Below are 17,920 nucleotides of genomic sequence, written 5' to 3'. Positions count from 1 at the left end.
GATAACAGAATAAAACAAAGAGAAATAGCCTCCAAATAGTAAGCAGGATTTTGCAGGGGAAACAAAACCAAGAATATGTAGCCAAACAAAATGTTGAAAGATTTTGAAAAGATGCTAAAAAAAGGACTCAACAACTATTTTTACTAATCTCGCAACAGCAAAACCAGTAATACTGTAAAATGGGAGAAAACAGATTGCATATGGAAACTTGTTTTTCTATGCACTGTGGAGATCTGCCAATCCTCTCCTTTCCCAGCCAACCATGAATTTTGGCCATCAGTCTAAATTCTTCATACAAATTCCTGGCACTGGTACATAAATGCTGAATTTTCCAAGATGGTTATATGCCTTTAAAAATTAATTTCAGCTTTCTAAAATTTACCAGTAATCTGCTCAGACCCCACAACAACTCAACCTGATATAATTTGTCACATTCTTACAGCCAGGCTTATCAGTATATCTAAGCATACTTCTTACTCTATTTATTGCTGAAAAAGTAGATGTATTTTGTGTTTTCAGTTTGTTCAAGAGTATAACTCCCACTAAAGACATATTAGTGTGCCATTAAAACACAGACATTTGCTATTGCTCTACAAAAGAGCCTGAATTAGTTATCAAAGAAAGAAAATTACAACCTCATGAAAGTACATGCTATACATACATCAGTACAAAGACTTTTTTTCTGCAGTGTTTTGTTATGCAGAGAAATGATAAGGACAGTAAAACCCAACAATGCCAGCTGAAGCCAACCTGGTAACTACCAGGCTCAAACAGGCAGGATTCAATTTTTATGAGTTCCAAGAAAAGGTAAGATTTAGACAACAATGTGTATTTCATACAGAAAAACATTACAAAACACTAAGTTGATATTTAGAGAGAGAGAGAGAGATACAAAAAGCAAGAGAAGGCTTCTTCGTGAAAAAAAAAAACAGAAGAAAATATTTTGCATATAGTTCCTCAGGCAAGGACATGCTATTTCAACCAATAAATTGAAAACAGGCAGCATTTTTTGCTGAATGTTGATACAAAATCATTTGTCAGCAACAGTAATGACAGATTGCAGGACTCTACAGCTCCTATTAACGAATAGCTTCATGGAAAAATTAACAACTGTCACATACAAACAGCATAAAAATGTTTTCAAAACAAGCTATCTTTAAAAAAAGGGTAATATTTTTCTGGATAATCACTGTACAGCCAAATGGAATATTCATCACAATAGACTGGTAAGACATGCTACTGCTTGATTTGCAGCAGTGTTGTTGATATTTTTTCTACTATGAGGGAAGGGGAATGATTTGTTTCCATTCCCTTCCCTTCCCTATTATTCACACAAGCTTCAGTACGGGTGGGGAAGAGAATTCAGGAAGCCACACAGTGCAGCATATGACATAACACAAGGCTTCCAAATAGAAAATCTGTGAGTTCAAACCTTGGTAAAGACAGTTAGTGAAATAACTCTGATAATTTCAGCCTACCATTACACACATTTTACTAACCGATACTTCAGAAAGACAAAGCATTACCATAACAGAAGTATGCAGAAATAAAATAAAGGATGACATAATCTTAAAACCAAAACAATGGTAATTCATAGCAGAAGGCTTTTAAAATTAATTTTATTACAAAAAATATGCTAGAGTCATGCTGGAAGAAGCAAGTTATTTTGCCCTCAGCTCAGATAGGAACTGATACTATTATAGTCACCAAGACATTATTATTTCTGTTTACTACAAAATTACCAGCTCATGACCAGTAGGATATCTGACTGAATTTCACTCAGTGATTTCCAGACAGCAAATAATTGTCTTACTCAAGATGACCTCTATGCTGTGACAGTAGGAAAACTTTCATTCTACAGACAAAGACCCAAGATAGCAAGAAAATCTGTTACATGATGTGTTTACACCAATACTGAAGAACTTCTGCTTCCAATTCACTTTTCAGTTCTCTTATTCAGTAAAATAAATAATTGCTGTCATTGTTACGAGAGCATCTTAGATTTATGTGATGTATCTAAAAGGTAATTCTCTACTGAATGACAAAAAATTACTTAGTAATAAAAATTTTTTTCTACTCAACTGGCCTCACACACATGAATCAATCTAGGAGCTGAAAACTTCCGAAAGCATAGTTCCAACCCAAACTGCATTAAACAAATTTATCTGCTGTATTATAACAGTGAGACTTCTGAAATAGTAGAAATGACAATACAGTTTGTTTACTCAGGCAATAAACACAGCTAGTCAGCTAATGTATCAGTGGTCTGCTCACCTTGTGTGTTTTGCTGTATGTGTACAGATAAGCCAATCTGTAGAGGCTCTTGTAGTGCTGAGGAAAGCGGCTGAGACACAAACAGAAGGAGGCAATACACTGCTCTGTCAGGAACTTCCGCTGTTCCTCAAGGTCCGCTGGAAGACCGTGAGGAAAGTCAGATGCATCTCCGCAAGGTTCAGCTTTCTTTTTGCAGTCCCACTGTGAGGGTGGGGGGATTGCAGCTTTGATGGGATTGCCAGAAGCAGACTGAGGATCCACCAGAATTTTCTGGCCAGTAGGCTCAGCAGGATGGTAAGATTCTGAGTTCTCCAGCAGCTCTTCCAACTTTCCTGCAACTGGAACATTAAGAGAAGACAAAAGCAACAATAAGAATTACAAAATGGCAAACAAAATATACAAAATGACAAAAATTAAATACAACAAATGGTAATCGCTATCTTTATTAAAGCATAGACAAAATTATTGAATGGATTCTGAAAAAATTACTATCCCTAATGTTTTTAATTAAAAAGTAATCTTCAGCTCATTCAACAGGCAGGGCCACACACTGACCTCTGCATTGTCTTTATCTGGATTTTTCCCTGAGCAATAGCAAGAATTCAGCACCCCTTATACAATGCAGGATTTTGTATACTGCTGGAAGATGGGGGAGGAGAGGGGACAACAACAAAATAAAAGTGTAAATTAAATAAAATTCTTTTGCAAAGAAAGGAAGAAGGAACAGAAAAGTAAAGCCATCCTGCCAAGTGAAATGCATTATTCTTAACAGTCTACCTAGAACACAGAATTCCAGAACACAATTTAGGCCTGGACAGAATGATTAGCAGCTGCTAACCTGGCCTTCTGGATAATGTAGGACCTACAGTTCCATCCAAGTATTTTTGCGACTAACTCTGTAACATTTTGTTCAATTGACCCATCTTTCCTTGAAGGATACCATATCTTACTTCAGAAAACATCCATGGGAGCTTCCACGTCTCCTATTAGCTAGTCATTACTGCTGAAAACATGCATGCTGCATGCAGATTCATTTTTAGTCATTGAGGTTTACTGTGTCTTTGTCTTTGCTATGATAAAGAGCCTCTTACATTAGATCTTATCTCTGAGCAGGCTAGAGAGATACTGAAATGTACTTCTTCATCAAGTACAAAGCTGCTGCTTAACTTTTTCTTCAGTAAGGCTGAACCTTGAGTCAAACGTTTTCCAGAACAGATTTTTTTCAAAATTTGTTTGTACAATCTATGTATCCATTATAATTTTACTCTGCAGGTAGCTTTATGGAAAGTACAACATTTATTCTAATGCTAGTAATGTAAGAATGCATTTAACACAGCTTTTATGACAGACAACTGATGACAATAACACAACTCACTGCAAGCCTGGAAAAGAGCCATGTTTTTAGTCTAGTACTCAAAAGATTACTCAATTTAGTGATTATATTAAGCACTATTTTACAGAACTAGGAACTGGCATCTTTTTCACCATATTGATGCAAACATCACCACAGCCTTCCGTAGCTTAGGCAAGACTGAAGTAAAATACTCTTTAACATGAAAGCAATCTAATCCAAGCCTGCGAAAAAAAAGATGACTAGTTGGCAGTCGTTCCTAGTGAGATCAGTAAAGTGAATCAGAGCTATCCACATACCATGGTTTCTGGATCTATGGAACTGGAAAAGACTAAAGTATAGTGTCAACTGGCAAAAAAGACTTAACGTCCCACAAAGGGCTACAACCTGGAAAGGTGGGCATAATTTATACATCGGTCTTGTTTGTCTTTCCCTGCCAGTCCAGCCTCTATCTACTGCCACATCCAACTATACAAACATCAGACAAAGGGAAATTCCAGCTAATTTTGAGACAATTTTTCCAGTAGAATACAGAACACTTAGTACTATTACATATGGAAAAATGTGGTAGACAGCAATTCCACTTCTCCACTAAAATAAAGTATCCAATAGAATAAAAAAAACTAATTCCACTAGTTGTGCTCTTCTGTGTGCTGAATATCAAGCTGCTACTGGGCCAGAACAAAAAGTATACCTATACACAGGGAAAAGAAAAAAATGTTTTGTTTGAGATTACCTTCAAATAAGTACTCCTTAATTTATTTAGAGATTGGAAACATTTAAGAAAGAGTAAATAATAACCTAAAAGGGGGCAAGCCAGTCAAAGGGCCATCACAGACAGCAGTTTATCATTATTATTTCTTTTTAAGGTTTAACTGGTAGCCCAAACTGGGATGATGGCTGCATAAACAAAGTACAGTTCCAATTTTAAGCTACATACATACACACAGCAGTAATGCCTAATTAAAATTCTCAGTCAGTGTAGCATATTTCAGTGCTTCTGCATGCCAAAAGAAACATTTTAATGAGAATATACCAGCTGACATTATCTATTAAATTGGGCATACTCTTTTCCTCTGTAGATCCCAGGGTTTCTTTGCTGGGCATCAGTGTATCAGCACAGGTAGTAGAAATCCTCTTCTCTGTATAAGTCTTCCTCAGGCTGTCTTGAGAACTGGCAGGCTCATTAAACATATCCTGTGTGGAACTGGAGTCAGACAGCACCGCTGCAGTGCTATCTTGACTCCTCTCTGCAAAACAGATAAAGGAGGAATGCACCACTTCACACTCACCAAGGTGTTACTTGCATCTTGGTAACAGCAACATAAAACTGCAGTTACTCTGCAAACATCTTACAAGTGCAATACCAGATCCTTAACAACCACCAATTCTGTTGTCTAACAGATATTTATTTTCTTTTAAGTTGTCTTCTTCAACTTATCATTTTCATCTCACCTCTTTGTGCTAAGAAATTAAACCCCCAGTCTTCTTTCACTATGTATTATTTAGCACTAATTTAATAGAGAGCTCCCTGCCCCACCACATTTCTTACTAGAATATAATCCTGGAATTTCATTCAAAAGCAATGATGCCCAACCTTCAAAAGCAGTTAGGCTGAGGACGCAATACTTTAGCTAGTATGGTCCTATATAATTTCCTGGTTTTACTGTGCCATTTACCTTGAAAAGCACCCAGTATAATTTTGAGTCTGACACAAGCAAAGCTCAGTTGACAAAAGAAAACCATGAACAACAATACCGGTAAAAATTACTCATGAAGGACAGAAAAATCAGTACCATGAGGTAGCAAAGACTTACAGGAGTGATCACTGATGCCATCTATCCTGTAGGTGTTAAGATGTTGTTCACCAAATGTTCTGAAAGGTGATTTGATGTGGCAAATAAACAATCCATCAAATAACTAGGTCTAAGATCAACACGGAAGCTCCTGGACTTCAAGGCAGTAGATAGAAGACTAGAAAAAGTGACTTTGCCTTGACAAAGTGGAGTAGCATACATTGGCTGCTAACTACATTACAGTCATAACAAAGTTGTTAATCTGCTAACAGCTGTTACAGCACAGGAAAAGTTGTATGGGATCATGACTTTATCATGGAGGATAAAATTCACACCTCTGAACAAACAGGCAAGTGAAAATCCTCTACCCATGTCTGAAACCTGCCTGATATAACCCAAGTTATTCTACATCAAGGACTACCAGAGGCAACCCCACATGACTGAAAAAATGCAGCTTAGTATCTCTAACAGAAAGATGTACACATATTCCCACTGAGATGTGAAACTGGCATTTTGCTGTAATAGTGTACCAACATAATTCAGTGTCCAACACAAAATTCCAATAGAGACAATTCTCTCAATCTGTAGCCTAAAAGATTAATTTCCAGTTTCTGCTTAAGATACAGGAATAGCTTAACCAAGAGGCATGTTACATCCATTGTCTAGGTAATTGCGCTGCATTCTTATTCATTAATTTTCTTGATAAGATCAAGAAAGAAAATTAAAAAAGCAAAGGCCTTTGCTTTGAGATGAGCGATAATTTAATTAAATTTCTTCTGATCCATTTGAATTTCACTTGTTCAGGAGGGGGCTAAGGGACTCCTGTGAATTTATTTTATCAAGATAAATCCCTCTGCAAATGTTCAGCTTGCAGATCAGGTTCTGCTTATTAGGACTCCAACAAATTTAAACCATATTTGATGCACTTCCTAAGCTTTTCACTATCACACAGAGAAAACCTTCCCTTTCAGTGAACAGATCTTAATAAAACTGTATCTTGAAAAAGAATGGGGGAACAGTATTTCCCTCCTAATTGGAAGTCATATAGTTGGTTAATGATGACAAGTTTTATATAGAAAGAATATAATTATAAAGAATGGGAAGAGAAGGATTCTGAAGAGAGGTCAGTCAAGCTTTAAATGACTCATTTACAAAGCTTTAATAACCTTCTGTGGTACAAATGGATACTACTGAACTCCCAGTTGGCATCACGAAAAACATTTACAGTAGCTCCCTTGATATTTTCTTAAAATGAAGTTTCTGCATCTGTGGCAAAAAAGTTGAACTATTCATCTCAGGAAGAAAAAAAAAATAAAATTGCAAATTTCCAAATGTTGCCATAAGCCTGGAGGTCAGTTCTGATGTGTGAGTAATGACAGATGAAGCATTAGAATGTAAATCAAGAACTGCTAGACCAATATGCAGGGGTGATATCAGATCACTAGGAGATTACACTGACTTCTCAGCATGCAACAACAGACAACAATTTAGCATGTTACATTTCAAATGTGTGCATGACAGGGAAGCTTTCCCCTATGGAGAACAAATGTGAGTAAGTCCTTACAATTGTTGAGCTACTTTGATTTGAAATTTCTGTTAAAATCAGTGTAGATCTAGATATGTATGTTAGTTAATTTCTTGAAAGAAAAGGAGAATTAAGTTAAAAAAAAATAATCTTAATGATATTAGCATTGGGTTCACTAATCACTGAGAAACAGAGGAAGACTACCACTGAGACAACTTCATATTATTTTAGATACTTCTTGAATGCAGTAGACTCCTTCAAACTAAGTGGGCCCTCATGAAAAACACTGGAGTATTTCAGAAATTAGCAGCAGTCACCAGTTATTAGTTACTAATTTCTCAGAAGTCACAGAGGATGGGTAAAGTTCAAGGGAATGAAAACGAAGTGTAGTAGCTATCCTTACAAAGGATAAAAGGTCGAAGCTATTAGCCAGCTGGCCTTAATTTTCCACAGAATTATTTGAGCATAAATAAATCTGTCTATAAGCAGCTAAAAGATAACAAGATGAGCAGCAGAAAATGTGTGTGTCTATCCCAGCACGTATATTCACATATGCCTGTAAAGAATTAGATTCTCAAACCAGAAATGGCCAAAATGTCATGCTATTGTAAAAGCAATTCAGCAAACTAGCACACTTGAATGTATAATCAGTAACTTCACACAAAAAATACATAAGAGTCTTCCTGTTCTACTGAGCATTAATGAAAATTAAGCTTAATTATGGTGTCTGTATTTGGGACCTACATTTTAAAAAAATACACTGAATAACTAGAATGAATTCAGAGGAGAGGAGAAAAAATGACAAGAGATTAACGAGATGGCATATAAGAAAAACACTGGGAGAATTAGACTTATTTATCTTCAAAAAGATGAGGGAGATTTTCCAAATATATAAAATTAACCAAAATAAAAATACAATAATTGCTCTTCATATTCACTAAGTACAGAGCAAGAGGCAATAGGTTTTAATTGCAGCAAGAAAATTGCTTCCCGCCCTCCCCCCCCCCCATCTCTAGCTTGTTACATCCAGTTAAAAAATTCCATAGAGAATCTATAGAATCGCTGGGGGGTTTCAAAGACAGGTAGGCAAATAGCTATCATTTGTTAGGTTACCCAAGTTGCACCTTAATATAATAAAAAAGCTGCTGCAATACGTAACACAGAACTCATGGCAACTGCGCCAAGTCACATCCTAACTTTGCTTAAAAAAAAAAAAACAAAAAAACAGAACACTACATATTTTTCCTACATGAAAGTACTATGCTCTTCTAGGCTAACTCACAAATATATTTGATATATATACTAGGCAGACACAGTGCATGTACTTTTACATTCATTGTGTTATATAGCTTTTCCTTCATCTGATAAGGTGACTGTAGTTGAGACAGTCATTAGTGTTACTCAACTTACATGGCAAAGACCACTGCAGCCTGTGAGACATGAGAATTCATTCCAAATTCCTAATTGCTACTGATACCTGTTCTTTTGAAAGATATGAATCCAAGGAGAACATCAATGCTTTTTAACAATTTCTGCTATAATTAAAGACAATTTAATGCAACTCAGTGTAATTTAAGAGTTAAACAATTAGTGGGTTTAATATTTTGTTTACCTAAGGTATTTTCTTAGTTTCCCCATCTGGCAATAGCAATAAGGCAAACTTCTCCAAAAAGCTAAGGTAATCCCTAAGTTATAAGCAAATGATAAATCAAGGACTTAATATTCTTTTGAGGTCACTTCCTATACATTTTGCTATTATTTTGAAAGCTAAGATAAAAATAAAACTGGGTATTAATGTCTCAAAATTATTATCTGTAGTGGAAATGAAGAGAACAGGGAAAAGGGTCTACTAAATTGTGCATAAGCAACTACAACAAAATTCCTATTTAAAAATATATCCTGACACCAGTTTCTCTCTTTGGTATTATTATATTTTGTTTCATTCCTTTGTTGCATCACTCCTAAGTTTTAGGAAAATCTCAAACAACGTAAGAAGCTGAAATCTGTTTGATGTAAAGTTAAGTATTTCATGTTTATTTCTAAAGATTAAGGAAATAGCACTTGAGAGCAACTGGTTTGGTGGTTTTTTTCCCCTCATAATGGACTCAACTTGTGACGTTTCAGGCATATCTGTGTCAGACTACATCACCTACTCTGTCAACAGGTGAAAAAAAGCAGCTTTGGACAGAAGATGTAAAAAGGTTAAAAGGAATAAACTTGTTAACTTTCCATTATATTAGTAAAAAAATATAAATTATTGGAAAGATGTTATTGGGAAGAAAGAACTTGCATCTGTGCTGCCAAGACCTTTATTGTATGACAGCAAGACCTTGTTAATCACTTGGATAATTTAACTATCATTAGTGAAACACATCTGTCTTAGATATTAGAAAAGTATCTGTAGTCCATTTGACCTAATTCTATGCTTAAGAGCATTTTAACATTAATCTTATCCTGAATTAAATAGGTTTACTGGGTTAACTTCAAAAATCCCTATTCCACGCTCTTCTTCCACACCAGCAAAAGCCATTAGCATCTCATTGTCACTGCTCCATTAGCATTCAGGCACAACATCTACATGCCTAGCAATTAACAGTAAAATGTTGTGTTAAACTTTGGGGAATCCAAAAGACTATTTAATTTTAAAATGCAACAGGACAAAAAAAGGCTCAATACTTCACTAGCCATTACCCTATGCCAGCACTCTCCCAGACACACCATAAGGGAAGGGACACTTCAACACGTCACTGTCTGGTAAGTCACCTGAACTAGCAGACATACAATCCTTAAGACAGACAGAGCTCTCTGCTAATACACTGACGAGGTAGTATCTCCAATAGTACAAGCCCACATAATTTATTCTCAGGGGAGCTGAAGTACAGCTTCATGGTGACAGTATGAATGAGGTATTCCACCTCTGTCTGTTAATTACTATGCAGCTCAGTAATTGTGTTGTCTGCCTTCTATCCTTTGAAACTTTTTTGAAATTAAAAGGAGGAGGGAGAAGACCTCTGAAACATCTGCATGTAGGGCTAGGTAACAGGCTCAGAAAGCCAACAGGGTATAACTCTCTTTTTCTGAATAATGTCTTTTTCTGTCTTAAATATCTGAAGAAAAATATATGCTCTGTTATTACAAGAAGATATCTGGAATGTGATGAACAATCAGCTACAAGTCAAAAATCAGAAACAAGTGGCACAGAAAGCTTTTCTAAAGAGCTATATACATATGCTAACTCAATTTACAGTAAAGAAAAATCCTGCTGCACAGTTCAGAGCTTATGAATAACTATATATTATTAAAAATAATAATAATTGTGTCTCATGCAATTAAGGAGGGTTGTTTGCAAGCTATGGATGTATAGACTCTTTCTCTCTGTCCTGCCTGCATGGCACCATATCCCCCCTCTTCTCTTTAGTTATTTGTATGAGTATTTTTCTTTATTGGTCTGTAGGCAGAAACATGATGCATCACACAATTCTCACTCTTGAAACAGATTCCACCCATAACGGAAGACAACATTCAGCTCTGTATCAAAAGGCACTTGCACATTATTAAAAACAAAAGAATTGCAGAGATTTGCATGGGAGCAAACTAATGTCTTGAGGACAGCAAGTCCTCTGAATGTTTAAAGGGAGTTCTCTGATAACATGAGTCAAAGATGAGAGTCTATGTTTTGCCTGGCTGCACTAAACACTGAATGTGTTTTGGTAACTTGCAATCCTGTATTGCTGTTCTTTTGTCTTCAAGTGCAGGGCAACAGAGTATCTCATCAATGTTTCATTGCTTTAGCCGATTTTTTTTTAAATAATCTTACACTAAATGTCAGTGTGATATTTTTACTAATCAGAGAGGTTAAATTAGGGAAAGGTAAAAATGGAGCATACTGCAATAAGCTGGATCTGATTCATTATTCCTGTAGTCCAGTATGCAGTCCCCATGAACATCCAGTACCATGTGCCAGAAAAGTATATGTACTGCAGACAGAGAGATTTCATTTTAGCTGGCTGGAGAGAGAGAGAGAATTTTGAAGGGTAAGATTTTAATGTTCCAAAATGCAACGTAGACTTTCTTTTTATGCACAGAAATATCCACTCTGTCTCAGAAGCCTATTTAGTTTGGCACAAGTGACAACCTGTTGCAAAAAGTTTCTCAGAGATCACCTTTGTCTCATCAGGATGCTGAGAATCCCCATTTACAAAAAAACTGTGCATCTTCATAATATTTGCAGAATTACAGACCAACAAACTATGAAGTGAGACTTCTCCCACAGCATGAAGCAAGTAGCCTTTCCGAGTGAGTTTATCATGCAGGTTTTGCCAATTATTAAAAGCAAGCCGTGACAGGTAAAAGCAGGAAGAGAATGCCTGGGGAACAGAGATTTGCATAAAGGTTAGAGGCAGCACGGGCAATATTGGTTACAACAGCAATCAGAAAAAGACAAACACAAAAAAGGACCATTACATTTAACTATATACAACATACTACATGACATGGATGAAGACTTAAACGATATGACATTTTAACACTGCAATAGCAATGGATGCTGAATACATCATCTGCATACCACCACAATAATATGGAATTGAATATCAACACAACAGCATATTACAGCAAAAAAACCCTCATAACAATCTCCCAGTCCACTTTTTGGGAAACTGATCTCTCATTCCGATTTTTTTAAAATTTTTTTAATACTTTATTTTATAATAAATACTAATTTTATTGCTTAGCACAAAATTTAGGTAAATTTAAACTGCTTGAAGTCTGTACTGCATACTGACTACATATATCCAGCCTGTAGAAAGGAGGACAATGAGCATGTCTGTTTTGGTATATAACACTGGCCATTTAGCTGTGTAAATATGGTGACATTCCAGGTAATGACAGTTTCTATCCCTGCTGAACTCCTGGGGTTTTTTTGTTTTCTGCTTTACTCTTGGAAAATAAGAAGAGTCTAAACCTCAGGCTTCTACTATCAAATGTAAGTTTTCATTCTGAAAGGTTATAAAACAGGCAGGGGTGATGACAGGAAAGACAGGATTAACAGAAGGAAGGAAAAGATGTTGCTGAATGGAAGGACAAGAAAAGAGAAAGGAAGTTGCTTATTTTACACATGACAGCAGCTAGTCAGCCAGCAAATAACAGCTGCCGCTCATCAATACTTCTGTCTTTTTGAAGGAGATACATGCTAGCAGCTGCCATGAGGAAAAATAAGTTTAGTTACTTTACAAGCTGTATTTACTGGTTCCTTTCTCCCATTTCCATTAAATATATGACTTAAAACTAATATCACCAGCATTCACGGGATATAAAGCTTTCCAATGCTCTCAACTTTAACTCTGATTTCTGCATATCCTGGTGGTCTTTTTCCACCAGCAAAGCACACTGGAGAGCTACAGAACTATAATGACACATTTAAATATTATGTACCCAAAATAAGCTTGCCCTCACAACTTCACCTATCTACAGATGAATGCTTGAAGATGAGAGTCCCAATATTTTAAAGAAAAGATGTCTGGCTGTACAGTAATTTCCTCCTGCTTGTAATGAGATAACTTGCTGCACTAGAAGGCACATCGTTGGATAGCTTGTTAAAAAAAACCCAACAAAACAAAACAAACCCAAAAACGAACCACAACCCCAGAAACAACATAAAATTAATAGAAAAAAACAGGGCTCAGAAGGAACTGCAAGAGTTCATCTAGTCCATTCCTTTTTCCATCAGGATGAATTACTTCTCCATCATTCCTGACAGATTGCTGTATCACCACTTTATAAAGACTTCCAGAGCTGAAGCGTTGCAGTGTTATACTATCCCCAGGAACATATTATAGTGATCGACTTTTGTGGGTTTTTTTCTAAATAGTGTTAGAGTACTATTAGGAAATGCTATTTTCTAATATCCATACTGAAAATGCAATTTAAGTCTAATATCACCTGTTCTGTCTCCCACAAACACGGAAATCCTGGTTTTTTGCTCTAGCCCTTTCCACAGACTTCCACACTGTTTAGGTTACACTGTTGTCTCCCCTTAGTCTTCTGCCCAGACAAACCATCCCAATTCCTTCTTGTCTTTCTTCATGGATCATCTTCTTGAAGCATAGCACACAATAATGGTCAAAATAGGTCTTGCAGGTCAGCAATGACAGGAATGCGAACTATCATGTTTGCTTGTGGTAACATATGAAAAGAACTTTGTAGGCAAGACTCTACATAATACTCTTTTTTTTATATCATACAACATCAACAAAATTATCAACAATATTGATACAAGAGTAGAAGTATTGCCAGGCCTTAAAGAATAAATATCTAGGCTGAATTTAGGCCAAATTATTTGTTCTGTGAACAACAATATAGACAGTTTTGTTTGCTGTCAGAACAGTAAAGAAAAAATTCTAGAGTTGTCAAGTGATGGGTATTTTCTTGCTATTTTTAGGAACGGTACAATAGAAATGCAGGCACCAGTTTTCTTCAGTGATGTCATTATACATAAGATGTCAAGAGCATTTTACTTCAAAAATATATATTTTAATACAAGTAAAATGCAAATGCATGCAGAGGAGCACAGTATACGTTATAACACAAAAGTGGAAGACTTTTGAGCACTGCTCAGCCTGTTAGCTCTCCTTCCATCTGTAACAGCCCCAAGGCAAATATTTCAGTTTCCTGGAGCTCTTCAATATGCTGTATCCAGAGTTCAGTTGTGCCAGCAACTTAAAAAACATATGAATGATGCAGTACTTTGCAATTCTACTTGCCACAGTTACACACAGCCTTCCTAAAGACCACCCTAACTCCACTTCTTTCAGCAGCTGACATTTTGAATTGCTTTGACAGCAGCAAAGCTTAGTCCTAGCTAGGCTAAGCTAGCAGACCCAAGAACTGCTACTTCAGCCCTGGCAGAGGTAGATGTTCCTTAGCTTGCACCTTCCAGCTTTGCTAAACAGCCAACTTTGCTCCCCTTGCGCAATTAGCACAACCCATAAGATCTTACTTTGAGTGACAGTACTAATAATAAATACTGGAATATTTAACTAACTTATTGCCTGGGAGCATTTCAACAGTCATCAGGACCTAGGCAGATGCAGTCTTAGGCAGAACTGCTTCTCATAGGGAGTATTTTTTAGAAAATATTCAAATATTTGCTCCCTTCTGTGTTTGCTGTGTCAAAAGACATCAACAATCTAATAATCCATTCACACTAACACGCTACATATATTATCAAAATAGTCCAATGAATTACTCCTGATTGAAGTGTAAGCATGAATAGAATGAACATTTCCCTGTTCAATTAAGTGAAAGAGATGAAGGATGTTCTGTCAGTTTCACCAAGAATTATTGGTTGGGGAAAAGGAGTAACTTCACATTGCCTAGTTTCTAGGCATATAAACACTTGTTTCAAAACTATGTCAACTAAGTTATTTACAAATTACCATTCTTTAGAAAATGACAATAGGAAGCAGCCCACCCTCTAGAAATAAATTAATATCAAGCAGAGCATTTCTGTGGGGCCTGCCACATTCTACCATTTGCATATATATATGACACCTTCTTGAGTGCTGATACTCATAGATCCAGATGGATAAACAAATGGCCAGAAGAGCAAAATCAGAATAAAATTCCTAGCCAAATAATAATGTCAGATTACTTAAATAGTAGCTTAATTTCTACTATATATGTATATTGCAAATTCTTCAATAACACTGTGATACCACCCTACCTTCTGCATTTATAAGCCAATTATTTACTATATCACTTCATATTCTATATAGATGAGCTGCTAACCAGTCATTGTAAATGGTAAAGAAAATTAAAAGATGAAGTCTACTGGACTGTCATGCAAATCACTTCGTGCTGATACACAATATATTCAAAGTAGTTGCCACCTGCCTCCTTCAAGAAAGGGTAATATTGCTTTGTTTTGCCTTTAACAATTTGTCTTGTTTCAGCCTCAGTTCAAATTTTCACCTGATCATTTCACACAGACACTGAAACAGCGTCCAGTCTTCTAAAGACTGAACCTCCATCTTTCCTAATCAGCTTAGACAGACATTTAGCTCTGGAGAAAAAAAATTAAATAAAAATAAAATTCACTGAAGATTCAGTCAGCTACATACTCTTCTTATCAACATTCCCATTTTGACTAAGTGACAGATGCCAATGGTGGCAGGTGACAACTTTGAATTTTGTATTTAAAGCTCTGACTGTACATTAATTTTATATATAAAGCACTGAATTTATAAAAGTAATGAGCTTCAATATTGCCCGTGTTACCACAGACCCATCACCCTCCTTTAAACGAGCAGTTTGATCATTCCTGGTCAAACCCCCCATGATTAAAGCACCTCCCTGTGCTGCCAGTATTGAGAACAGGGACTGTACCGTCCGGCGTTGCCTGCTGACGGGGTTTTTTACATTTGACGTAATCGTGGTCAACTGGAGTGGCTGTGTAAGGTGGGGATGTCAGACCTGGACCGGAGGAGGAGGGGAGGGAAGTCCCAGGGCCTGGCACTGTTCCGGCTGAAGAGTGAGAGTCTTCATCAATCATGCAAGCTTTTTCCCTGGGAGGGGCAAGAAAAAAAAAAAGTGTTAATATACTACAGACATAAAGAAAAAACAAAATGTCCTTAGGACATTTCCAATACAGTAATCAAATCTTACTATTAAATTCTAAATGATGGCTTTTTAGTACAGTCACTCCCTTGTCATTGGTCAATAGTAAAACATTCTCTATTTTGTAGTTGTTAATGAGACAAGTTGTGAGGACTAAAGTCTCTTATCTTTCACAATAAATGCTTTTGCATTTGTTAACAATTGATAAAAAATAATTTTATTATTAAATAAAAACAGTGGCTTCAAAATGGGTCACAAGATCAAAATTGTTCCACTTTGTTCTCTTCCCATCTACACTGTGGAAATCACTGACAAGATCTCAGAGTAGCATATAATCTTTCTGCTCATGATACCTGAAAACTGCAAACATTAGAATTCTAATCACCTTGTTGCCTTTATATTTCGTTCAGCTTTGCTTTAACCGTTTATTACACAGTGGTTCATAAGTATGCTTTCAGAGGATACTCCTGGAAATTTGAACTCACTTTTCTGCAACTTTTGGGGTGCTCTTCTCCTCACCCCTGGCAAACGGTCCCTCAGAAGCCTCTTTCATGAAACTAACTAGTATCTCTGCATCTACTCCAGAGTCTGGTTTCCCCACAAGTTTCAAAATAGAAGCATGAAGTCGAAAGTATACCTAGAAAACACCAAAGTCCATTTGATCAGTAGAGAATTCATAGCTCTGCAGCCTATTACAAGTAGTCTCTTCTCTGTAGAAACTGCAGGAGTTAGTAAAGACAGTCAAGTTACCTAAACTTACCTGAACAGGACTTTTCCTGCCTTTGAAAGTTGCTTGTAAATTACAAGATCTGAACACTGTAAAAATTTTAGAAGTGCAACCTATGGAATACAACAATGATGGCAGACTTGGTCTCCTTGGAAGCAAGTCACTACGGAGTATGTTCTAGTTTCACTGTTTTACCAGACAACACTGTGAAAGCAAAGGTGTTATGACTACTATGCCAGCTCATGCACGAATTTACGCTTTCACAGGTATGAGATGCTTGTGAGACCTATGCATGTTTGATTTTGACAAAAACTGGCTAATGAATTGTGTGCGCAAAATCCAGAAGTGGAACTTCTGCCTGTCTGTCCAATACTGAGACCGTATAGAGAAACTGTCTTTAAAACAAAACCAGCCTTAATTATAGGCTCCACTTTAATCTCCAAGTCAGCCTTGTAAATGTTCCCAGATGCAGAGCACCGAGTACGTATACCTAATAATACAAACTAATAACAACTGGTGTTCCATTAGATAATGGGATGTGGAGAACAAGGTTTTCAGGCCTATGTATTTAACTTTCTTTTACCTCCAGTGCTTCCATAGCAAGTTCTGGTGGATTATGGTAGTGAATCTTCTTTGGATATCGAGCAGCCTCCTCATGCAAATAATGACCTGCCTGTTTGTAATGAAGCAGATAGACAACAGGAGGCTGTTTCTGCTTCTCTGCAATCTTCCCCAGCATGTAGTGAATAAGCCACTCCTCTTCATCACCATCTCCCTCACAGCGAGATGCTGACGTAAAGCACAATTTTGCTGTCTCCAACATACTGTCTCGACGCTCTTCCATCTGTGATTGAACAAAGTGTTGAGAATACATGAATTCACTGTGGCTGGGATGAAAGATTCTAGAAATATGCTCCTTCACGTAAAAGTGCATAAACAAGGCACATCACTTAAAACACTTTCAACCTACGACATAGAATGTATCCAAGTGATCAAATACGTTCTGATGACCCACAGAACATGTTTATGGATAGGGTTTTGTTCACTCCAGTAACAGCTGACAAATAATCAGAACAAAACAGTAAGACAAAAGTTTAAGAATATGCATATAAATATAAATCTGAAAAATAAACCAATATACACATCTACAAAAAATTTACCACTTTTTCAGAGCTGTAATTATCTTAACACTTCAAATAAAAAATATTTGCTTTGTTCTGCAACTAAATCTGCTAGAGCCACTACGGACCACTATCATTTGTGAAGAAATGTATTATCTTGCTTGCAATGCATATAATTTTGAGCTGAATATAGCAAGAATACTCCTTTCCCCTGCCCCACCAAAGAAACTATAACTAGCAGCATAAATTAAACTGCCAATAAAGTCACATAAAAAACTAGTTCAAAATATGCATTAATTTCCTTTCTTTGAAAAAGTTTATAAATTTAAATTGTTGGGCTGTAACAATATCCTAAGCACTTGTGGCACTTCAAGGACTGTAACATACCCTTCTCTTCCTTAAGTATTTTGTAAGGAAAAGAGAATAGGGTTATTAGTATATGAGAAACATGTTCTGAAGATATATATCTCTAAAGGGAGATGATATTGTTCCAATTTATCTTTTATTGTA

General features: G+C 36.4%; 1 protein-coding gene across 2 annotated transcripts in view; it reads right to left on the bottom strand.

Moving 5' to 3' along the window:
- CABIN1 (calcineurin binding protein 1) overlaps positions 1-17,920 on the bottom strand; it is a 120,648-nt gene that overhangs the window by 71,331 nt on the left and 31,397 nt on the right. For both annotated transcript variants that reach the window (XM_080396011.1, XM_080396010.1), the window contains exons 24-28: positions 16,873-17,133; positions 16,048-16,199; positions 15,332-15,510; positions 4,693-4,875; positions 2,275-2,612 (exon numbers count right to left, since the gene is read on the bottom strand). In XM_080396011.1, coding sequence (XP_080252137.1) covers positions 2,275-2,612; positions 4,693-4,875; positions 15,332-15,510; positions 16,048-16,199; positions 16,873-17,133 — 1,113 coding nt within the window. The remainder of the gene's footprint in view (positions 1-2,274; positions 2,613-4,692; positions 4,876-15,331; positions 15,511-16,047; positions 16,200-16,872; positions 17,134-17,920) is intronic.

This window comes from Falco punctatus, assembly GCF_963210335.1.
Source record: "Falco punctatus genome assembly, chromosome: 1".
In the NCBI taxonomy this organism is placed as follows: Eukaryota; Metazoa; Chordata; class Aves; order Falconiformes; family Falconidae; genus Falco; species Falco punctatus.
Note: the sequence above shows the minus strand (reverse complement) of the source record. Positions and strands in the feature narration are given on the sequence as shown.